At 40.9% G+C, this 26,081-nt stretch overlaps 1 protein-coding gene across 2 annotated transcripts in view; it reads left to right on the top strand.

Moving 5' to 3' along the window:
* LOC126194840 (centromere/kinetochore protein zw10 homolog) overlaps nucleotides 1-26,081 on the top strand; it is a 205,187-nt gene that overhangs the window by 33,439 nt on the left and 145,667 nt on the right. For both annotated transcript variants that reach the window (XM_049933176.1, XM_049933177.1), the window contains exons 3-4: nucleotides 87-897; nucleotides 18,519-18,667. In XM_049933176.1, the coding sequence (XP_049789133.1) occupies nucleotides 87-897; nucleotides 18,519-18,667 (960 nt within the window). The remainder of the gene's footprint in view (nucleotides 1-86; nucleotides 898-18,518; nucleotides 18,668-26,081) is intronic.

Below are 26,081 nucleotides of genomic sequence, written 5' to 3'. Positions count from 1 at the left end.
CCCTGTATGTTTAGAAAGCCAATTGACTGCCTGGATGCTGCCAGATTTGTATGTAATAACTGTTGTAATTATTTTTTCCCTTTCAGCATAAATTTCAACTACAGAATTCAACTGGAGAGCTGAAAAGATTGTCAGAAATACTTCAAGAAACTAATCTTTCTCTCCAGTTTGTAACTGAACTAATAGACATCGATGTGGCACTGCAAACTTGCTGTGAACTGCAAGCAAAAGGAGAATATTTAAAAGCAGCAGAAAGATTAAGAAAACTTGAATCTTTCTTCCAAACAAGTCATGAACAAGAACTGGAGATCATAAAGGCTTTGTCAAAGGAACGAATTTTATATCTTGAGAAATTTCTGTATGATTTGCGAGAAATATGGAAGTTGTGCATAAACATAAATGAGACAGAAGTGGAGAAGAACCGGCAGATATTGTTAAAAGTAAACATTTCTCGTTTAAATGACATAGAGCAAATGATGAAGGCCCTTGATTATCTGGAAAAACTTGAGTTTTCTTTCAAGAAATTGGCAACACTAATACAAAAATCAATTTTGGAGCCTGTCATCTTAAATGAATGTTTTGTAGAAACATTCACTGATGAGAAACATGCAGTACTAGAAATACAGATGAAAGGTGGCTCATCCAGACCAAACTATAAACTTGTTTTCAGAAATCTGATGGAGATCTTCTGTTTTCTAGAAAAATATTTAAATGTTGAAATAAATAAGAATTTCTTTGTCTTGAATAAACTTGGTGATATGATATGTGCAGAGTTTACTGAATACCTGATCAAAAATTCTCTCTCGCATACAATACCATCTCATAGTGAAGAGTTTGCTGATTATGATAATGTCATTAAGTCTGTTGAAGAATTCCAGGAATATGTTATAAAAATAGGTAAGAGTCTTTTTAATTTAATAGACAAAATATTTATGATGAATGCTGTTTTGTCAGTACATTATATTTTGTACACATGTGGATACACAAAAATTACTGAAGATAGTAATTCTTTTGATGAAGATAATCGCTATAGTACTAGAAAATACTCTCTTCCTTGAGACTCTGGTGCTTTTTGCACCCAAGAGGCACCTTACTATTGAACTTTTACTTACATTAGCTAAATTAATGGTTTAGATGCTGCTGTTTACTATTTTAATGTATGTATGATTACAGCAATATTAGCTTAACTGTACCTGGAATATAATGCTTATTATAGTGAGAAAATATGTTGTAACATTATGTTTTATCAACTTTAACTTATAATATTTCTGTATTCCATAAAACTGTTAGTTGAATATAATATTGACAAGTTGATATGATTTGTCTTGATTGTGTAGTGGCCATGAGAAAATGTAACTTCTTTCTTTGGGTTGGTAATGTTTGTTTCTGTTGTAAAATCTTCACCTTTCAACACACACAATCAGTTAAACTGCTCCTACAAATCATGGAAACGGAATCTTTCATTAATAATTTTAATTCTTTTTCACGAATAAAGTTAACTTTTGTGAACAATTTTCAGTTTCTTTCACAACTATATTTCATCGCACACAGTATTTAAGCTTGAAATATATTGGAATTAAATAACACACCTGTCACTAAAAATTATTATTTTCAATATATTTTATCAGAAAATCAGTTTCAGAAATCTCTTTACATTTTATCATTCTTTGAACAAAGATTTTTAACTGAATATCTTGACTGTTGCAGTGGACAAGAGTGCAGTCTGCCACATAATTGGCAGGAGTACAGTCAGTTTCAGAAATTACAGCACTACATTCATGTGCAATATTATAATATGACATTTATGGGGAGTGATGCTTGTCACTTCTGGAGGTGGAATGATTGTAACCACTGCTGCACTACGCTGGAAAATAACAGCTTCTCATGAAACTTCAAGCTAATTTGGCAGTGGTGCAAGAAGAATTAGCAGTTTTCCATGCTGCAGTCTGCAGTAGTATTGTTAGATGTAGATCAGAAGATTGGATTACAGTCAAGCCTCCCAAATCAGCTAAAAGATTCATAGAACATTGCAGTCTGATTGCTTCAGTCTAGCTCTCGCCATTAGCTTCAATACTTTTTACTTCACACACCAAAGAAAAAGGATTCAGACAACATAAGATGTTCCAAACAGTATGACAGTCTGATGTACAGTGCATAAGGTGCAAGCTAAGTGCAGGAAGGTGGTGTTATTTGTGGGTAGCACTTACAGGAGTGGAATGTCAGAACTGGTTCAGAAGTCCTTGGGATGTGATCAACAGTTGACTAGTATTTTTAAGCCAAGTGCAGAGCTCTGTGATTTCGTCTGTGATTAAGGTGCTTTGGGGAAGGATCTTAGGAAAAATCATCATCTAATAATAGTAGAGGGTGCAGTAGAAATGCATATAGGTAAAACAGAGTGAGTTAGTAAATTTAAATGTATTGGAGAAATTATACAGCAGAACTAGAAAAATTTCAAACAAATGAAAGAGTTAATAAAATGGAATGAGCATATGGGTTGTCAAACGATATCTGAAACAAGAAATCCATATCTATAAAAGCAGTACTAAATCATTCCACCACAGTGGTAAGACCAAAATGTTTATATGCACGTGAAAGCTTAATGATGAACTGTAAGCTGGACATAATAGGTGTATATAGACAGCATCTTCAGTGTTCCCCACAGCAATAGGTCTACAGACGTCAAACCCTGGTAATGGGATGGTCGAGGCACAGGTCCTCTGCATCCAGTCCGATGATTTGGATACAGTTCGTGAAGACATCCTGTAGTACTTCGTGCGCTATGGGCTGGACAGCCATCATGTTTCTCTTAGTCTGCAGAGGAACATCTATCATCTGGTAGATGGTCTGTTAGAAGGCTGCAATACTTGTGCGCATTCAGTGTTCCATCTATGAAAAATGGGCCTATGAACTGATGGTTCACCATCCCACACCACACTTTGCACTCTATAGTAGGTGCTGACATTCCACCTGCCGAAGCCAATAGGGATTGTCAACAGACCAGTAGTGTGTGGTTCGGTGGTTTACTTGGCCACGATTGGTAAATGTGGCTTCATCACTAAAGAAGATACATGATACATTTGGGGTATCCTGTCTTAATGCCCATGTACAGAAGTTCATATGATTATAAGAATCATTTCCATACTGCTCTTGGTGGAGAGAGCTGTGAAGGGATGGAACCTACAGATTAATTGTAATGGCAACAAGAACTTCAATTTCTCCCTCTTCTGCATCAGTTGTTTCCTTCTGTTATGTTGTCTAGGTGTTACATTACTATTTTCATGTAAGTGATTGAAGAGGTTGATACATCTGTTAGGATATCTAGCTGCATACACCATACAACTGCATTCTTCCTACACTCTCCATACCATTAGCATGTCAGCTTTTTCTGCATTGGTAAATCCTATCATCCAATCATAATCTACTGCTTGGACTGTCAGACACTAACTGACTAGCAAGTTGCTGCACACTCAAGAAATACACAAGCACACTGTAAGCAAACATAACAACTTTGTACCTAGTATCCACACAGGTTGAATGGCACAAACAAGTGTTGGTGTGGAAACTTTTCAAAGTATGATATCTTGTAAGTGACTCATACTACAGTCCTGTGACAAACACAGTTGACATTCTAATCTACTCTACTTTTAGTTTGTTAATGTGAATAATTATTGTTCCATTTAAAAGTGTGTGTTTGCACAAAAAATTTTAAGTGTTATTACACTCTCTTTATTGGCTAACAATATGAGCCCCTTACTACCAATCCATTCTGTAAAATCCATACATCAATAACACTTTCCATTTCTGCAATATTTGAAGCACAAGTTTCACTCTGTAATTGCAGTTAAAACAGCTACAAGTACAACAGACTACTGCAACTAGGAAAAAGCCTAGGGTATTGAAGAAAATACATTTAGTGTCTTCTATTGAAACATCAGAAGCTACATTAATAAAAAGCATGAACTTCTTATATACATTCAGGAAAATGAAAGGATAGGTGGACTTTAAGCATATCGGAACATCATATGGAAATCACTGAGAGAGGACAGATTCATCTTGATGGTTGCAAGCTAATATCACACTACTCTAGAACTGATAGGAAGAAATGGGGGCTTGGGTATATATACAGAAGATGGTGGCCCTTCAAACTAACGAATATTGTGATTAACAGCTTTTTAAATGCTGCGCAACAATAGTGGTTCAGAATACAGATAAGCTTGTGGTATTTACAGTTGTAGGACACCAGTAGGAAGTATTTTAAGCTTGTTAAAGCAGCTAGAAATAGTTTTAATGAGGTTATGCAGACTTGACTATGGAAAAGTTCTGGCCATTAATCAGCACAGATTTAGAGCGCATCAGACTTGGGAAACTCAGCTTGCTCTTGTCTCTCAGGATGTCCTGTGAATCATGAATGAACGGCAATAGGCGTATTCCATTGCTTAGATTTCCACAAAGTGTTTGACACTATGCCCACTGCAAACTTTGAATGAAGGTTGAGTGGCTCGAAGACTTAAGGAGTAGATCCCAGTACTTTTTCGTCAGTAGTGAGTGTTCATCAGAGACATGGGTGTCATCAAAAGAGTCCCAGGGAAGTGTGATAGGATTGCTCTTGTTCTCTGTACATAAATGATATTACGAACAGGGTAAGCAGCAATCGGCAGCTATTGGCTGATGATGCTGTGGTGTATGTGAAGATGTCATTGTTTTGTGACTCTACGAGCTTACAAGATGACTTATGACAGAATATCTGGTTGGTGTGACAAATGGCAGCTTTATCTAAATATAGCAAAATGTAAATTAATACAAATGAGTAGAAAAAGCTATGCTGTAACATTCGAATACAGCATAGCAGTGTGCTGCTTGGCACAGTCATATCAATTAAATATATAGGTGTAACATTGCAAAGCAGTATGAAATGGAATGAGCACACCATGTTGGTAGTAGGAAAGGCAAATGCTCAGCTTCATTTTATTGGGAGTATTTTGGGAAAATGTAGCTCATTTATAAAGGAGACAGTGTAGAGAATTCTAGTGTGTCCCATTCTTGGCAACTGCTGGAGTGTTCGAGATATGCACCAGGCTGTATTACAGGAAGACATGAAAGCCAATCAGGGACATGCTGCTAGATTTGCTACCAATATGTTTGATCAACACACAAGTATTGCACTGATGCTTCATAAACTCAAATGAAAGCCCCATGCAGGTTCGGGGGTAAGAATAGGCCTGTGGTATTCCTGCCTGTCGTAAGAGGCGATTAAAAGGAGTCTTAAACGTTTTGGTCCTTATGTGATGGTCCCCTCTTGGATTTGACCACCATATTTCAAAATTATTCTGAAGAGCGAGCCAATTGGGGAAGGGCGCCTTACTTGGTGCATTGTGTCCATCGTGCATTGAGACCATTAGCCAGCTTATTCGTCGTTGCATTGCAGTCCCGCTCGCTCTCCATCTCTTGGGCAAGGATACATTCCTGGGTGCGATTTCTGCCATGCACTCTGCAGTGTCGCTTTCTGCACTGACGACGACCATGGACCACTTGCCACCTAATATACTGCACGGTAGCCAGTCTGTTGTGGTGGGGCCGCCATGCACCCTGTTGGTTGTAGCCCCTTGACAACGCAGGGATCGCTCTACTGATGCCTGCGCCGTTAACTCCCCACGTATGCCAAGGAGTAGATGCCTTTCTCCCTGGGGCATCGGGACTCCCGGCAATGGCCATCCGGCCAGGTGGCCCTTGCTGTGGCTGGGTGGCGCCCGTGGGGAGGGCTGTTTGGGTAGGTGGCATCAGGGTGGATGACGCGTAATGAAGCATGGCACATCTTCTCTTGCTGGTGGCCAACCAGCAGCAGTCTCTAAGTGTTCGAGGGCTCACTTTAATACAAACATGTGTGACCCCAAACCGTTTCCCTCCCTGGCCCCACCGTGGGAGGAACGAAAGGCTACGAATGACAGCGAGACGTATGTGCCCCGGTATCTAGTCTGTACAAGAGCTGATGGGGAATCCTTTGTGTCCATGAAACCTCAGTGCTTTGTAGAGCATTTAGAGGACAAGTTTGGGGAGGTGGAAGGCTTGTCAAAAATGCGGTCTGGATCAGTCTTGATAAAAACAGCATCCTTGTAATAAGCTAGGTGATGTTTCTGTTACTATCACGCCCCATAAAAGCTTAAATATGGTCCAGGGCATTATTTTCCACAGGGACCTTCTTTTACAGTCCGACGACGAGCTGCGCACCAACTTAGAGCGACGAGATGTCCATTTCATCCGGCGCGTCCACTGGGGTCCGAGGGATAATCAGGTTGCCACTGGTGCCTTCATCTTGGCCTTCGAAGGTGACACATTACCCAAGAAGGTGAAGGTGATAGTGTACTGCTGTGATGTCAAGCAATATATCCCTTTCCCTGATGCGGTGCTTCAAGTGTTAGAAGTTTGGCCATATGTCTTCCCGCTGTGCTTCCAGCCTCATATGTCGCGATTGTGGTCGACCATCCCATCCCAATACTCCATGTACCCCGCCTCCCGTCTGTATCAACTGTGGAGAGCACCATCCCCCTAGCTCGCCAGGCTGTAAGATTCTACAGAAAGAACAGAAAATAATGGAATACAAGACCCTGGACCAACTGACCTACACTGAGGCTAAATGGAAATTTGAACAACTTCATCCCGTGCGCATGACGTAATCTTATGCCGCCAGTGTCACTCCTGTTACAGCTCCATCCGTTGCACCACATACAGTCAGCTATCAGAGCCGAAGGACCACAGCTGCCCCCTTGATGGTGGGGGGGGGGGGGCACTTCCCTCCCTGTTCCTCCCGCACCACCTACCTCAGTAGCAGCACCTTCCCCCCCTCCCCAAACATGGGGAACACCAGTCCCCACTTCTAAGCCGGAGAAGCATAAGTCTTCTTTTGCTTCTCTTGCTAGGAGTTCCTACCAGAGGCAAACCAGACACCCGCTAGGTTCTGAAGATGCACCAGGTAGATGGTTGTAGGGCTTTGCGGTCCTCTTTAGTCCTGGAGACTGAATCAGACGACCTCCCAGCAAGGGCAATCAAAGGAACAGCATGAGAAATCGAAATCGAAGACCCCTAAGACCAATGAAATTGCGGTGGCACCCACTCCACCGCTATCTACAAGCTCTGTGTCTGAGGATGCAGTGGAGATTCTGGCGTCCACTGAGGATCTAGATGTCGCCGGTCCCTCAGACATGGTGGATTTGCCCCCGTCAGTACTCAATTGGTGGCAGCAAGTGACCCAGTGGCGTAATCTGCCTCCTTGGTGGCGTAATGTGCCTCCTTGGTCCCCTCACGCTTCTCTCGGCCATGGACAGTGTCATCCTCCAGTGGAACTGCAGCGGTTTCTTCCACCATCTTGCTGAGCTCCAACAACTTCTCAGGCTTCACCCTTTCCTCTGCATTGCTCTTCAGGAAACTTGGTTTCCGGTGATGTGAACCCCCGCCCTCCATGGCTATCGAGGTTATTATAAGAACCGGGCAGCTTATGAGAGGGTATCTGGTGGTGTCTACATCTATGTCCTTCACTCTTTTTACAGCGAGTTTGGCCCTCTACAAACACCTTTAGAGGCTGTCACTGTTCGGGTGTGGATGCCTCAGGCTGTTACTGTCTGCAGTCTCTATCTTCCACCGGATGGTGATGTCCCGCAGCATGTCCTCCTGGCTGCGCTGATAGCCAAATTGCCGCCACCTTTTCTGTTACTGGGCGACTTCAACGCCCATAACCCTCTGTGGGGTGGATCAGTGGCAACAGACCGAGGCAGCGTCATTGAGCAAGTATTGGCACACCTCGACCTTTCTCTTTTAAATACTGGTGCCTTCACACATTTCAGTGTGGCGCATGGCAAGTACTCAGCCATTGACCTTTCGATCTGCAGCCCTAGCCTATTACCATCTGTCCAATGGAGTGTTCATGACGACTTGTGTGGTAGTGACCACTTCCCAATTTTCTGTCACTGCCACAGCGTCACTCTTCTGGGCGCCCCTGCAGATGGGCTATGAATAAGGCTGACTGGCACTTGTTCACCTCCATTGCCACTATTGAGCCTCTTTCCAATGATACCATTGATGTGGTGGTTGACTCGGTTACCACTGGCATTGTTGCTGCCGCAGAATCTGCCATTCCCTGTTCTTCTGGGTCCCCTCGGCGGAGGACTGTGCCTTGGTGGTCGCCCGAGATCGCTGAGGCGATTAAAGATCGCAGGCAGGCACTCCAGCGTCACAAGCAGCATCCCTTATTGGCACACCTCATCGCCTTTAAACGGCTCTGTGCATGTGCCCGCCACCTCATTCGCCAACGCAAGCGGGAGTGCTGGGAAAGTTATGTCTCCACCATTGGCCTCCGTACCTCTCCATCGCAGGTTTGGGCCAAGATTAGGCGACTCTGTGGCTATCAGACCTCCGTCAGCGTACCTGCGCTTTCACTGAATAGAGCAGTCTGTAATGACTCCGACACAATTGCAAACTGCTTAGCGGAGCATTTTTCTCAGAGTTCCGCTTCTGCAAATTGGAACGTTGGAGCCTTTCATTTCACACAAGCCATCCTGAATAGTACAATGCTCCGTTCAGTGAGTGGGAATTCCAAAGTGCCCTAGCCGCTTGCCCTGATACGGCTCCCGGGCCAGATCACATCCACTGTCAGGTGCTCAAACACCTCTCGGTGGACTGCCAGTGACGCCTCTTAGACCCTTTCAGCCATATCTGGGTTGAGAGTGAGTTCCCGTCGCAATGGCGGGAAAGCATCGTAATCCCCGTGTTGAAACCTGGCGAGAACCCACTGGAGGTGGACAGCTACCGCCCCATTAGCCTCACCAATGTTCTTTGCAAGTTGCTCAAACGCATTTTGAGCCAGAGGTTGAGCTGACTACTTCAGTCTTGGGGCCTTCTGGCTCTGTCTCAGGGTGGGCAGCTCTGCTCCCAATAATCTAGTGTGCCTGGAGTCTCCCATCCGTATGGCCTTAGCCTGCCGACAGCATCTGGTCGCCGTCTTTTTTTGACATGCGGAAGGCATACGATATGACATGGCAACATCACATCCTCTCTACGCTTCATGGTTGGGGTCTTCAGGGTCTGCTCCTGATTTTCATACAGAATTTTCTGTCGCTTTGTTCCTTCCGTGTGCAAGTTGCGGCCTCCCATAGTTCCTCCCGAGTTCATGAGACTGGGGTACAACAAGGATCTGTCTTAAGTGCCTGCCTCTTTCTAATTGCAATTAATGGGCTCGCTGCAGTGGTGGGAACATCTGTCTCAGCTTCCTTGTATGCTGACGATTTCTGCCTATACTACAGCTCCACTGGCATTGCAGCTGCTGAACAGCAGCTGCAGGGCGCTATCCACAAGGCGCAGTCTTGGACTGTAGCACATGGCTTCCAGTTTTTGGCTTCCAAGACCTGCATTATGCATTTCTGCTGGCAACGCACTGTTCACCCTGAGCCACAGCTTTATCTTGACGGCGAACCTCTTGCTGTGGTGGGGACCCATCGGTTTTTGGGATTGCTTTTTGATACCTGGTTGACTTGGCTCCCTCATATTTGGCAGCTTAAACAGACGTGCTGGCGGCATCTTAACACTCTTCGTTGCTTGAGTCACAGCAGCTGGGCTGCCGATTAGTCTACCCTTCTATGGCTGTACCAGGCGTTAATTCAGTCCCATCTAGATTACGGTTTGGCATCACCTTCCGCATTGCAGTTGCTTGACCCCATCCTTCACAGTGGCATCCGACTCGCCGCTGGAGCTTTCCGGACAAGCACTGTCAACAGCATACTTGTGGAGGCAGGTGTCCCTCCATTGTGGTTCCTGCACCAACAATTACTGGCCGCTTATGCTACACACGTTTGTAGCTTGCCCGAGCATCCCAATTATTGTCTCTTGTTCCCTCCGTCGGTCGTCCATCTTCTGGAACGGCGGCCCTGGTCAGGGGGTACGATCGCGGTTCGAGTCAGAGCTCTTCTCTCTGGGTTTGAGGTTTTCCTTTTTCCGGGCCCCTCTGCATGTTCCCCTGTGGTGTGTGCCCCGCTCATGCCTTCGGCTCGATTTGGCACAGGGCCTGAAGGACTCAGTCCCTCCCGAGGCCCTCCGCCGCCGCTTTCTTTCAATCCTTGCCATGTTTCAAGGCTCTGACATTGTCTATACTGACAGTTCGATGGTTGCTGGTCATTTAGGTTATGCTCTTACTCTAGGGGATCATTATGAACAACACTCATTCGCGGCTGGCTGCAGTGTTTTCACTGCCGAGCTGGTCGCCATCTCTCGCGCCCTAGGGTATATCCCCTCGTGCTCAGGTGAGTCCTTCATTAACTGTAGTGACTCCCGGAGCAGTTTATGAGCTATTGACCAGTATTTCCCTCGCTCTCGTCTGGTGGTGGCTATCCAGGAGTCCGTCCATACTCTTGCCCGTTGCGGCTGCTCTGTGATCTTTATGTGGACCCAGGGTCATGTCGGCATCCTGGGAAATGAATGTGTTGACACACTGGCCAAACAGCCTTGGAGACTGGCCTTTCAGAGAGTGACCTCAGGTCAGTTTTGCGGCAGAAGGTACTTCACACCTGGGGTGAAGAATGTTGCACCCTTCCTTCACCCAACAAACTTTGGTCCATCAAGGAGGTTACTGGTGTGTGGCGCTCCTCCTTCCGGGTCCTCTGCCAGCTGGGCATTGGCCTATTTATTGTGCCACGAGAACCCACCTTTATGTCGCTGCGGGTCAGCTTTGACGGTGGTCCACATCTTGTTGGACTGCCCGCTTTTAACTTGGACGTTCGCGCTGCCTGATATGCTTCCTGCACTTTTATCAGACAATGTTGTGATGGCAGATTTAGTTTTGAGTTTTATTCATGCAGGGGTTTTTATCGCTTGATCTAACTATTTGTCATTTTTTTGTGTTGAGTCTGGCCTTTGGCCTTCGATTTTAGACTGGGGTTTTTCGTGCGTTTCTTAGTGGTTGGCTTTTCCTTTTTTTGTTTCTATGGTCGGCCAACCATTGCCACACTCGGTGTGATTTTAATTCTTCTTTTCTGGTCTCTGTCTGTGTCTTTCTTGCCCTGTGTCATCTCTTGTCATCTCCATTGTATGTTCTTATTCTTTGTGGGTGTTTAAAGTTTGTGGAAAAAGGGATCAATGGCCCTAGTAGTCTGGTCCCTTCAATCCCACAAACCAACCAATCAGTGAACAACACAGCCATTTGCAGCCATTTTAGACTGTTTGTGAATAACACATCTAACCACAAATACTAAATTAAAAAGGCTGCTGACTAAAACATTAATGTAACTGGAAACATCAGCCATATGAAGGTGACCATGATAGCCCAAACCAGTTATGGTATTGAATCCCTGGTATGAGAATCCCTGGAGGGAAGACACTGTTGTTTTTGCAAAACACTATTGAGGAAATTTAAAGAACCGGCATTTGAAGCTGGCAGCAGAACGATATTACTGCTGCCAATGTACATTTCGCATAAGGTCCATGAAGACAGGATAAAAGAAATTAGGACTCGTATGGAGGCATATAGACAGTTGTTTTTCCCTTGCTCCATTTGCAAGTGGAGCACGTAAGGAAATGACTAAAAGTGGCACAAGCTACCCTCTTCCATGGACTCTACAATGGCTTGTGAAGTATGTATGTAGATGTAGAATTGTTGTCTGTGGAGACTTAAATGATGAACTTCTGCCAGTGTGACAGCTATTAACAGTTTTTTTTTTTTTTTGCAGTGATTCAGCATTAAAACCAATAGTCAATTTTTACCTGACCATTATGATCAAATGTAAACAATAAAATATACCGAGCAGTTTCACTACAGATCATAGAAGAAAAATATTTTCTCCTCCCCCTCTCTAGTAAGTATCCCAGGACTTGGGATCCTGGGTTCCTTTACCTATATCCTTAACACATTGGCTGCTGTGGATATGCTCGGTACCACTTTGGCCCTTGCATCATTGTTAGTAATAAGACTACTTAGTTGCTTAGTGCTTTGTGCTCAGGCTACTTCATTTTCTGGAGCACACAGCTGTGATTTTGTCTTTTCACCCAGAGTTGGATGAACACTACAACATTATAAATACAGCAGCTGAACAAATCTTGTGGAGTCTTAAAAGTTCCTGGCTTTCTCTGCAGATGAATTAGCACATAAACTCACAGAGTCATTAAAATTCAACATAGAAATACACTCCTGGAAATGGAAAAAAGAACACATTGACACCGGTGTGTCAGACCCACCATACTTGCTCCGGACACTGCGAGAGGGCTGTACAAGCAATGATCACACGCACGGCACAGCGGACACACCAGGAACCGCGGTGTTGGCCGTCGAATGGCGCTAGCTGCGCAGCATTTGTGCACCGCCGCCGTCAGTGTCAGCCAGTTTGCCGTGGCATACGGAGCTCCATCGCAGTCTTTAACACTGGTAGCATGCCGCGACAGCGTGGACGTGATCCGTATGTGCAGTTGACGGACTTTGAGCGAGGGCGTATAGTGGGCATGCGGGAGGCCGGGTGGACGTACCGCCGAATTGCTCAACACGTGGGGCGTGAGGTCTCCACAGTACATCGATGTTGTCGCCAGTGGTCGGCGGAAGGTGCACGTGCCCGTCGACCTGGGACCGGACCGCAGCGACGCACGGATGCACGCCAAGACCGTAGGATCCTACGCAGTGCCGTAGGGGACCGCACCGCCACTTCCCAGCAAATTAGGGACACTGTTGCTCCTGGGGTATCGGCGAGGACCATTCGCAACCGTCTCCATGAAGCTGGGCTACGGTCCCGCACACCGTTAGGCCGTCTTCCGCTCACGCCCCAACATCGTGCAGCCCGCCTCCAGTGGTGTCGCGACAGGCGTGAATGGAGGGACGAATGGAGACGTGTCGTCTTCAGCGATGAGAGTCGCTTCTGCCTTGGTGCCAATGATGGTCGTATGCGTGTTTGGCGCCGTGCAGGTGAGCGCCACAATCAGGACTGCATACGACCGAGGCACACAGGGCCAACACCCGGCATCATGGTGTGGGGAGCGATCTCCTACACTGGCCGTACACCACTGGTGATCGTCGAGGGGACACTGAATAGTGCACGGTACATCCAAACCGTCATCGAACCCATCGTTCTACCATTCCTAGACCGGCAAGGGAACTTGCTGTTCCAACAGGACAATGCACGTCCGCATGTATCCCGTGCCACCCAACGTGCTCTAGAAGGTGTAAGTCAACTACCCTGGCCAGCAAGATCTCCGGATCTGTCCCGCATTGAGCATGTTTGGGACTGGATGAAGCGTCGTCTCACGCGGTCTGCACGTCCAGCACGAACGCTGGTCCAACTGAGGCGCCAGGTGGAAATGGCATGGCAAGCCGTTCCACAGGACTACATCCAGCATCTCTACGATCGTCTCCATGGGAGAATAGCAGCCTGCATTGCTGCGAAAGGTGGATATACACTGTACTAGTGCCGACATTGTGCATGCTCTGTTGCCTGTGTCTATGTGCCTGTGGTTCTGTCAGTGTGATCATGTGATGTATCTGACCCCAGGAATGTGTCAATAAAGTTTCCCCTTCCTGGGACAATGAATTCACGGTGTTCTTATTTCAATTTCCAGGGGTGTATGTCCAATAGTTTTTGACTCACTTCTAGTGCCCAACTGTGATAACAGCTCACATCTTTAGATGCACTTGAGTAATTTTGTGTTCTTTCTCAGTTACTTGTTCCTAGTAATTTCTCTTATCTCTGCACCCCACATTGTACTAACTGAATGAAGAATTAAACCAGCCTCAGCTTACTGTAGGGTGTTTTTGTAAGCCAAAATATTGTACTCTGTTGGTCACAACTAGTTTTAAAAGTGATTTATATTCAATACCATAACTGGTTTGGGCTATCATGGTCACCTTCATATGGCTGATGTTTCCAGTTACATTAATGTTTTAGTCAGCAGCATTTTTAATCTAGTATTTGTGTTTATATGGGTTATTCACAAACAGTCTAAAATGGCTGCAAATTTCATGACTTCCAGTATCAATAAACTAATCCTAATATGTTGCTTATAGTGAAAGGAGTACACTGACAGTCTTATCACTTCAGTTATGTTGGCCTTTACTGTTAACCCTATAAGAACTTTTTCACTGCACTTTGTTGAACCTCTTTCATGAGACTGGCTAGTAATTTCATGTGTGATTTTGTTCTTTAGGCTACAGCAATCTGAGTATATAATCATAGGTGGACATATTGTTTACCTATAATAACTTTACTGTGTAAATGGTTTCGGAAGGCCCTGTGTAGTAGCTAATCAAAGGATTGCTTTAATTTTGAGTTACTTCTTGCTAAGCGAAGTGACTACAACTGAGCTTTCCGTGGTACAGTGATGCTTAATCTTTTTTCCCCTTTCATCCAAAACTTACAAAATAAAAGTCTTACTGTCCAAAATATCCAATCATTCCTGTTCATTGTGCTAGAATACTAGCTCTTCTAAATAAAACTTTTAAGACGAGGCACCTATGTGTTGGAAATCTTTTTGGAAGTTAACTATTAAGTTTTGAGCACATAAATTGAATAAAAGTTCCCTAGGCAGCCGTCAGTATGAAGTGTGAACACAGAACTGGCTGGCTGTGTACTGGGTGGCCACCTATATACCAACTGCATGGAACACAGTTAGCTGCTGCACTCACTTGGCGAGATGCCATCTGAGCACAACAGTGTGCATTCACAGTGCCTCTCCAAATGACTATTTAAGTCCTTCTCCTGTGGCAGTCATTCGACCTCTGCAGCACCCTATATCACACCCATGACCCATCCCAGATTGCTACTCACATCAGACACAGTTGCAGTCCACAGTTAGTCCACAGTGGTCAGAGAGAGTGGCCATATGTGTGTGAGTTGAAATTGTGTGGATATGCGTGTATTTTCTATTTCTGAAGGAGGACTTTTTTGTTCGAAAGCTTAATGTTTAGCAATCTTTATATTATGCCTATCTTTGAGTCAATGTGTCTTGCATGTGGAGAGAGGAAATATATCCTTTCATAATCTTGTTGTTACATCATTTTGAACTTTCCACTGCTTATTTTTTATAATTTTGAATAATATGTTGCCTTCAGTATTGTAAAGTTGTAAAAAGTAACAGAAGATAATCATCTGCCATAATTTTGTTGAAAACTGCAGTGTTAAAAGAGTAAGTCTCTTCACATCTCTTCAATATTTATCAGCTTTTTCACATGAGCTATAAGCAGACAAATAGCAGTGAAAGAATACACTTCCAACAGTCCGTTTTGTTTCCACTGTGACAATCTGGAATGACTGATAAAGAAAGGTAAAGCTGTTATCAGTCCAACGGTTGCTTTGAACACCCCAGTGCTTTTCTAGGCATTGTCCTATTGAAGGTTGTGTGTCCTTGCCTTCCTCTAAACTTTGATCTGGCTTATCCACCTAGTTCAAGGGGGCCTACAGTTCAGCAAGGACTTGCAACCATGTTGCAACTGAACATTTTTCACACTAACAAACATTGGCACAAGTGAAAGAAGTAATAAATGATGGATAAAAATCCTAGGACTTACTGGACATTGAACCCAAGAGCTTTAGATCCATAATCTGGCACATTTATGATGAACCAATGACCAACTCTTCTTGTACTAAAAATTTGTCAGAGCTTCTTTTAAAAATCTCAGGAAAATTTCAGAAGCTGAATCATCAAATGCGTGCACAAATGGACAAAAATCACTTTTTTCAATTGAGATGTGTCACTAAAGCAGGCTGTGTTCTCAAACATTTCATCCTCACTTTCAGATGCTTCAGCTTCTGAAGAATTTTCATCTAATGCAGAAACGGATGAATCTGTTATCCCAGCTTGTGTACATGGCTCAGGACTTCTACTTAGTTTCTGTTGAAGAGCCGTCAGTTCCATCTAGTTAGAATCTCAAACATTTATTCCTCTGAACAACTATGACAGCATGCTCTTTTCTTATAAGGGGACCTTCCGGTCTCAGAAATTCAGTTTAGGGTGAGTCTTATAAAAGGGTTCTGAAGTTTTGAATGTAGCTCATACACACTTTATGTATGGGGTGATAAGATAAGTGAAGTAGCTCAGTCAGTAGTGTGCGAGGCTATTGTGCAACTGATCTAGGTTCGATCATACCTACCTCCCAGTATGTTTTCATTTTGTTTTTTAGTTGTTTTAAAAATTATAACAATTCTTAAATAAAGTTAATGACCTAAAGTATTATCAATTAAATCATAAATAATTTTATTTTATGTGTGAAATGGTTGTCACACCTACTTAAAATGTGAATTACATTCATCAGTACTATTTTATTTTTAAAAGGTTGAATAATTTCAGGTGCAGTTTTAATGAAGGTAAATTAATTACCACTATCACAAAATTCTGGGTGGAGTTTCATTATATAAAATTTTTTTTACAGTATCATGTTCAGTTGAAAATTTGTATTTTATGTGCAAGCAGCAGAATGATAATTGTCATAAAAAAATTGAAAACAAAAAACATTTTGACATTTTGCACAGTTTATGAAGGATGATTGTTTTACAGAAGAAACCTATATATATATATATATATATATATATATATATATATATATATATATATATATATATAAGAGAAAGTCCTGGCAGGTCGACAGACACACAAACATACACACAAAATTCAAGCTTTCGCAACAAACTGTTGCCTCATCAGGAAAGAGGGAAGGAGAGGGAAAGACGAAAGGATGTGGGTTTTAAGGGAGAGGGTAAGGAGTCATTTCAATCCCGGGAGCGGAAAGACTTACCTTAGGGGGAAAAAAGGACGGGTATACACTCGCGCGCGCACACACACACACACACACATATCCATCCACACATATACAGACACAAGCAGACACATATATTTTTCCTACGTGGAATGTTTCCCTCTACTATATATATATATATATATATATATATATATATATATATAATGTGTGTGTGTGTTGAAAAAGATACTTTGTTGTTATTCCTGAAAACTTCTCTTTCATCAGAAAGCCTGGAAATATACCAGGCATATTGGATCCTTCCCTTAAAAATTGGTGATGACAATTTTCATGAGAATTTATTTCTCTGTTATTTTCAATAAGATAAGCACAGTTTTATACACGCTTTATCAGATTTTTTTTTACTTGTCTATGAAAATGGATGTCTCATGGTTGAAAAAGTGGAGTACATTTCAGAGGACTCACTTTAATTTTACACTTTGATGGTTTCTTGTCATCCTGAAAGATTTTGTCGTGTAATTCAGGCTTTGCTTGTCCACCCCAAGAGTCAATAACTGTTCCTGACCCATGTAAGACTTCAAACATCAGTTGAGAAAGTCAGTATACAGTTCTGTCATTAGCTTCCCAGATTTGAAAGACAATATTACAACGTTTTTATAACTTTGCTCATATTCTTTTATTGTTTTTTGAACTCGGGGACCAAAATTACCGGTTACCTCTTGCAAACAAAAACACGCTTGAGTTAGGATGTTTTCGGATAGTGAGAACACATTGAGTGGTACATGTCAGCATCACTTTATTCATGTTGTGTCATTTGACGACCCTTCCACAGCTTATCATCACCCAAATTTGTATTAACTTTGTAATGACAGTAATTAAAGCCTCCATGAAAAATGCATTTGTAATTATTCAACTTTATAAAAAGAAAATATTGATGAGAGTAATTCACATTTTAAGTAGGCCGTGACAGCCATTTCATAAACAGAATAAAATTATTTATGATTTAATTTAAAACACTTCAAGTCATTGACTTCATTTAAAAGTTGTTATAATTTTTAAAACAATTAAGAAAACAAAATAAAATCGAGCCTGCGGGTAGGATCGAACCCTGATAGGCTGTATGACATTCTAGCATGCTACTCACTGAGCTATTTCACCTGTATGCTGAATAGTGCGCTTGAAGACTTCTATGAGTGGACACCCTTGAGGTATACTACCAATCTGCAACATCTCATCCCAAACAGAATTTCCAAGACCTGAAGGTCCCCTTGTCAGTAAAAACAAATCATAGTCAATAGACAGTAACTGAAAGTGAAGATGATAACAACAACTAAAATAGTTTTCAGACACTCGGCACAAGACGTTTTAACAATCTGGAGCACACAGGGTTCAGCGAGGCAAGGCTCACAAATGTGTCTATAACACTTGGCGGAAGGAGCAGTGATACACAAAACACATCTAGAACAACTGTGTGATGTATTAACATGTCTAGAGCAATCAGAGAGTGTTAAGCCTTACCATCTGTTTTCCTCCAATGTGTTACTCTCTTTCGCCAGGTGGAGATCTTCGTGTTTCAAAAGCTAGCAATTTTATGTCTATTTCTCTCAGTTTGTATCATAAATTTTAGTATTAATAATGTTCCTGTTCTGGAACTTGCTACAATCTGTCTATATGAAATTCACTCATGGTATTAATTACAGCATATTGTGTGTGTGAGTATATTCTAACAAATGTTTGTATCATTAGTGTTGCACTTAAGATACTTAATGTACCATTCACATTACACCTAATGCTGTTATATTTTTATTTTCAGGTTTCTTTAAGGACACGGCAAATTCAATTTTGAACTATGCTAAAAATGTTGATGTTTTATTTGCAAACAAAACTTGTGAAACATATTTGGCAAAGGCACGAGAAATAATGAAACAGGATTTGCATGAAATGATTGAAGTTGAACCTTGGGCAAGTATTAGTATCTTAATTAAATTTGAATGTTTTCATGACCAGTGCCAGTTACCACAAAACTTTTTGATTACTTGTGTAATATCTGTGCTTGTTTTGTAGAATTGTACCAGTGTTTCAACCATGACTCTAGATTCTTCTGTAGTGCAGGGAAGGGGGGTTAACACCTTCATCACATGCAGCTTCTCAGTTGCATGTGCCACCATGGTTGGTAAACATTTCTGGGGAGTCTGCTAGTAATTGCCGAGTATAGGTTTCATGAACCTGGGGTTCCCAAGATGGAGCTTGGTCAATAATGGCAGTCATCCATAACTGTAATCTCTGCACAGGCATCAGTGATTACTGCTAGGTGTGACATAGTGGAGAGCTGGAATATAATTTTTGAAGTAATCAGACATTTGATGGGTCTGATGTTTCTGGTATACGTAAGTGATCATCCACTTGCATTGTCAGGAGATGCAAATTTTGGAATTCTTGCAGATGATTAAATATAGGATTAAAAATTACTGTCAGTCCTCTTACTGGAAAGGCAGTTAATGAAATATTTGAAAAGATCAAAACATGGTTAAAGGAAACTGCATAATTTTAATAAGAGTCATTGCATTCAATTCAGTACATACTCAGCAAACTACAAAAATACTCCACTCGAACAGTGAAATACAGGGAGCAGAAAGTGTTAAATTTTGGTGGAACCCATACCCTAGATTTAATTAAACACATTAGTTCAGCAATATTTGTAGTTTGTATAATTACTGCTTTAGGTGATTTAAGTATGAGGAAACTAGTTTGTTTGGCATATTTCCATTCACTAAGAGTTACAGAATTTTGTTGGAGTGAAGTGAGGAAATTCATCTTATATAGATAGTATTTTCAGAACACAAGAGCATTTAATAACAGTTAAATGTGGTGATAACTCTAGAACATCCTGCTGAGACCTCTTAAAAAGCTGGGTATTATGACAGGTGCTTTTTCTTCTTCATCATTATCCACATCATTCTGTCATATTCAAAGTGTCGGCAAAGGAGGCTTTTCCACCAATTACAGTTGTTAAACTTCACTCCCTCTTGATGCTGTCCCAGCTATGTTCTTGCAACCTTGCTCAACATCAAATATTACTACAGCCTTGTATCTGAGACTTTCTGTTGGTTCTTTACCCCTCAGTTTTAAATCATACATTACTCGTGGTAGCTTGTTAGGATCCATATGTGCCATCCGTCCATACCATCTTTCTCGTGGCTGAAACTAAGACCATATACTTCTGTTCAGGTGTTTGTTTAATCTTGAGAGTCGTCTTTAGAGTAGCCCCCATAGACATAAGTCATCTGTAAACAACATGGCATTAATTTTTTCACCTCCAGTTGTTTCGTGTACTTTTCCCTGGGTCTCTTTCATTGCAGCAATTAAAAGAAGGGGAGACAGAACTCCATGTTGCCGTAGTTCAGATTTCATGACAATGGTTTCAGTCATGCCTGTAGGTCTTTTGACTTTACTGTGGCTGTCATCATTCAAATTCTTGATCATGTGTACTATGTCATCCTGTACTGTAATTTTCTTCAGTATTTCCCACACCTTTCCTGTGTCCACAGTGTCAAACGCTTTCTTTATATTCAAAAAGGCTAACGAAAGGTCTTGGTTGTGTTTATAGTATTTTTCCATTAATTGCTGGAGAGCAAAAATGAAATCCAATGTCAATCTTCCCTTCCTACATCCATACTGTTCTTCCAAGAGATTTTCTTCAATCAAGGGTCTGATATTACACTCCAGAATTCTTTCATAAGTTACGCCCACGTGAGATGTGAAAGTGATACATCTATAATTACAGCATTGCTATCACCTTTCTTGAAAATTGGGATTATGAAATCCCTGTTTCCAATCAGCACGTACCTTCCTCTTTTTCCATATCTTATAGAAGAGTCTGTAGATCCATTGTGTTCCTGCAACTCATGTGGCTTTCTTCAGTTATTTCATCAACCCGGCTGATTTTTTAATTTTGATTTGTTTCTGAGCATATTCTACATCATTCATTCGAAATTAGGTCTGTCCCACTGCCTGAGTCAAATGGGTGTGATGCAGCACTGTCTTCTTGTGTATGCTGCATATAATTTACATTTAACGGCTCATCAAAGTAAGACTTCAAATAATCATCTTGTGGTGTTGCAGTTCTTCTTGTTATATCCGTGCTTGCTATGAAATGGGAAGAGGAATTCTGCCTTATGCAAAACACCTTTTTTCTGTTTTGTTTCACCCAGACATGTTTCAGCACATTTTGTGCTATCTTCAGTGGGTTCTTTTTTTTGTTTTTTGACTGTGTAATTGTTGTTACAAATTAACATTTAGTGAAACATTTGGTACATAATATCACATCTCGTAAAAGGTATAAAATACTCTACACAAAATAGAAAATCTGTACACTATGGTTTAACAGTTGTTCAGCTATATTATTATATTTTCCACAAATATGATACTTTATTTAGTTTATTTCATGTAGATATCACTTTTTTCTGTGATTCTCTTAAGTTGGTCTCTATATTATGGTCATATTCATTTACAGTTGTGAATGAATAATTATTGTAAAATATTATACATAATTTGTTCATAATTCACAGTTGAGATATTTATTAACGACCTGATGCCCTGTGTGTTGTTTATAACATTATGTCCAAGTTCTATTTACAGCTAATTGGCAAAAAGAGTGGATGTATGCATTAGTTTACATACCTTACATGATATTATTGGACGTTTATTTTGGTAAATATTCTGCCTATACAAGGTACAACTTCTCATCCACAAAACAGCAAAATGTAATTTTTATTTTTCTGTTTATTATGCATTTTCAGTTGAAAATGAATGTATATCACGTTTTTTCGCGTGTAACTTACGGTTTTGATATTGTGGTGCTTTCTCATATGTTGCTGGAAAAGTGAATAGCAGATTTCATGGCCTATAGTCCCTTGACACTGCACTTCCACCGGTTTTTTTCCCCCAAAACATAGTCAGAGTTTTCACCACCATTACATGTTGTTGGGGCTGTGTGGTGTTCATTTGGTTCTTAGCTTGTTTGGCTGGGTGAGGCAGGTGAGTTTGAAGTGTATTTGGCATCTGTGGTGTTTGGTTTGTGTGTGTGTGTGTGTGTGTGTGTGTGTGTGTGTGTGTGTTTTCAGGAGTGAGGTGGAAGGAGGGGAGGGAGGTAGGTAGGTAGGTAGGTAGGTAGGTTGGTTGGTTTTTTTTTTTTTTTTGTGTATTATTTGTATAGTAGTCCTGCTGTAGCGAAGAGGGTTTTATTGCATAGTGATGTGTATTCATTGAGTACTTTTTTTCTTTGGGCTATTGATTTTTGGGTATGATTGTTTTCTTCCATAGTTAATTTTTGGTATAAGCTGTTACTAGTTTTAAGGATGTGTAAGTCCGTTTTAATGTTTGTTGGGTGGTGATTGTGTGCTATCAGGTGGTCTGCAAATGTTGAGTGTGAGTTATTGCTTTTCAGTGCTCCGAGGTGTTCTGTGTACCTGGTTCTGAAATTCCTGAATATTTGGCCCACGTATACGGACTGACAGCAGTTGCAAATAAGTTGGTATATACCGGCCTGGCTATATTTTTCAGTGTTGTCTAACGTTTTGATGACTTAAAGTGTGAGCATTGGTCTGGGTTATACTGATTTATTTTCCCAAACCACATTCCACTTCTTTACGAGATGACTTACTTGGGGTTTGCATCCACTATTCTCTACTGGATAGCCAGCTGCTGCAAACACTCTTGACTTCTTCTCCGTCGAATAACACTAGGTACAGGAACTTTCAAGCTTCTTTCTACTCGTGAAATAAGTAGCCCATACAAACTTTACTTTTCGTCAATCAACAATGTATTTGACTGTCAAGCACAATAAAAAATTCTCACTTTCAACAAAATATGTACTTCCAGCAAGTCTCTCGTACAGTCGTACGTTAGAAACACATTGTTTTACATTCAAAGGATAGTTTGCTTAGACACCATGGCTTTCAGAAAAAGAGTCTGAAAATACGTCCTGCATTTAACAAGGCTGATTCAAGAGTCTACAAGAGTACTTTTTCAACTGTTCTTGTAATAATTAACAATAGTCAATGATACAATAAGCACAGAGCGGCATGTAAACTCCATGGTTCTTCATTACACACTCACTAACACATCTATGGAGTGTCCGACAGGTACTTGTCGGTGCCGTTCGACCGCTGTGTCTACTTTCTTCCCGTGACTGATTTTAAACCTGCACACAGAAACATGTGATGCACAGTAGGTAGGATTTTACCATCCCATACTCGTACCTAGAATACCGTGTATTCAAGACAGTAGAATGCTGAGTGGTTATAGAATTTACACAGAAATTCTCGAATCTCTACATATCCCCCCCCCTCCCCCCCTCCACCCCCCACCCCTAGATTTAACATGTGATATTAATCATTATTCAAATAATATCACTCATAATAACATTTCCTATGTTAACAGTATACATTTCTTACATATATTTATATACATCTCTCTCCTTTCTATAACAATTCTCTGTCCTCTCTGGAACAATCTTTCGCATACTGTTTCTCTATTCTTTTCTTATTTTACTTTGTTATTAAGACATGAGCATTTACTTGTGGTTTTAGTCAGCTTTACTATATTTAGGCATTGTGAGGACTCTTTTTGTTTTCTTCACTTCCTTTTTCAATCAAAAACTTCAAGTGTTTGACACATGAGTAATCTATTTTCTATTCTTATCTTCTTGTACTTCCTTTTTCCTAGTATGTACTATTTTCATTTGTTGTAGCTTGGAGGAACTCTGTGCAAAATGAAAGTGTTCTTTTGACACTCACATACTTTCATGAAGCATAATAATGCTAGTTGTTAATAGAATTTACACTTTCCAACATAATTTCTATAAAATTTGTGACCTTTATCAAGATACTGTCCCCTTCTCCTAGGATCAGCACCTATTCGTTACTTGTGGGTTGACCTCATGAGAGCACTTCCTCTTTCCATTCTGGTAGGTGCGCCCTTTACAAAATATCTCTATTTTTTTAGGCCACAGATCGTCCTATCTCCATGTAGGTACGTCTGCCCTTTATACTTAGAGAATGCCGCGTACGCCCCCCTTATCCTTTCTGAGTAGGCCTCACTGTTCATTACCCTAATATACATTTCTATGTATACCATAATTAAGTATCTTCTCGTAAAGCTATTAATTTATTTTAAACTTCGCATTCATTCTTTAATATATCATTCACTCCATAGAGTCCTCCTCTACTTATCAACTTCCATACTTTCAATAGATACTGTGTCTATATATACTACTAACGTCCCCCTGTCCTTCAATTCATGAGAGTTTTTATTGCACTGGCGTTGTTCATGCCTTTTTCTTATTTAGCCATTACTCATTACTATTTTATAGTTGTTCGTTATGTATTGGCACCTCTCCTTATGTATATTCGATGTAGAACCGTCATAACTCCCCATATATGTGCGCATAATTCCCTATGTGCACACCTTTTCCTCTACAACACCTGGCGGTTCTCACATCATGACAGGCTTTGTCTTATATAATTTAATGTTTGTGTAGAAGTGTATATTTGTATATATATATATATATGTGGATGTGTGTTCGTGTAGTCTGATTCTTCAGGCTTCTTAACTAAAGATAAGATGTAGGTTATTAGTAACCACAGAAATAAGGAAGGACTTCAGCGATAGAAGTTTATGAATATTGAAATAGGGAAAAGATAGACAGGTCCTCAAGATGAGAAGTAGGAAAGGAAAAATAGATGTGGTTGCCAGGATCGAAGAAGAGAAAGAAGATAGCCCAAAGACAGGAACCCCCCCCCCCCTCTTCCCCAGTATCCCTACCTCTCAGGTAGTTGAGTGAGATGCTGGAGGAGATTTGGTGTTAAATCGTCTCCTACAGAACGGACTTGTCCCACCTTCACCCTTTGAGGTCCCCAAAGTGAATCTTAGCAACCATATGGAAACGGCAAATGAAGAAAAATCAGGCACACTTGTTTGTGAGTGTTGTTTGAAAGGTGTGATGTGTGTTTTGTGTTAGTCATGATTTATCTTTTCTTGTAAATCATGCTTTTAGCTACAATACCCACATCTTTCAAAATTTATACAAACCCTCCCGTCCATATCACATCTCGTAAAAGGTATAAAGTACTCTACACAAAATAGAAAATCTATACACTATGGTATAACAGTTGTTTGGCTAGTCACATCTTATTGTATTTTCCACAAATATAATACTCTATTTAGTTTATTTCGTCTAGATATCACTTATTTTCTGCAATTCACTTAAGGTGATCTCTATATTATGGTCATATTCATTTACAATTGTGAATGAATAATTGTAAAATATTATACATCATTTGTTCATAGTTCACAGTTTAGATATTTATTAATGACCTGATGCATAGAAGGTATCCAACAGCAAATTCAATCTTCTTAGAATCTTTCCAATTTTTTTTTTTTTTTTTTTTTAAGAAATGCGTTGCATGTACATCTCTGTGTGGCTTAAATTTAGGGAATTGTCTAGATAACCCTAAATTAGCTCCCCATTGTAAATCAGTTACAACTTCACTAGTCAGGTGAAGGTACCCTTTTTTCTACTTTGTCTTGAATAAGCTTACATTCTTGCCACAGGTCTTCTATACCCTTCTTGGTATCATTAAGTTCGGAAGAAGGAATAGGTGATATGTTCCCGGATATTATTCTCGCGGTAACTTTTAGATCTATAATTTCTCCAAATGGTTCCCCAAACTAATTACATTTATAATATCAGAATTAGGTATTTTCTCTTTGAAATTCCTTTCTACATTGTCTACCTGTGTACTGGCACCTGTAATTTGCGATTGAATGATTGGCATTAACTCATTCTGTGTATCTACACTCTCTTGAAAAGTTTACAACCCATGCCTTACATCATTACATTGGATATTGTATACATTTTCAGAAGATCCTAACTTTTCAACAAGTTCTGATTCTAGATTGTTACATTTTTTCTCAATGTCCAGTTCTAACTTTTTTGTCAAATCCTTAAAGGTATCATTCTGTTTCTGACTAAGATCGGTAAACATATGATTTATATGAATAATCAAAGAGTTTGTCAACTCATTTCTTAAATCTACTTTTAAATTCTCTACTTTAGTACTTACAGTGTCAAACTCAGTCTTAGAAGCGCCTATGCCTTCACGCAGATTACTAAATTCTTTACTTTGAGAGTCGAATTTGGCATTTAAAGTGTATGTAATTGACTTAGAGTCACACTTTGAGCTTTAATTAAATTTACCAACTCAGGACTGTCAGGTATTTCTTTGCTAACTTTCATGGCCATAGTATTGAGTTTCCCTAACTAGGCCTATATTTTCCATACTATTGTATGCTTTAGCCCTTGTAAGAATTTAAA

This window comes from Schistocerca nitens, chromosome 7 (genome assembly GCF_023898315.1).
Source record: "Schistocerca nitens isolate TAMUIC-IGC-003100 chromosome 7, iqSchNite1.1, whole genome shotgun sequence".
Lineage (NCBI taxonomy): Eukaryota > Metazoa > Arthropoda > Insecta > Orthoptera > Acrididae > Schistocerca > Schistocerca nitens.
This window is presented reverse-complemented; position numbering and strand designations above follow the sequence as displayed.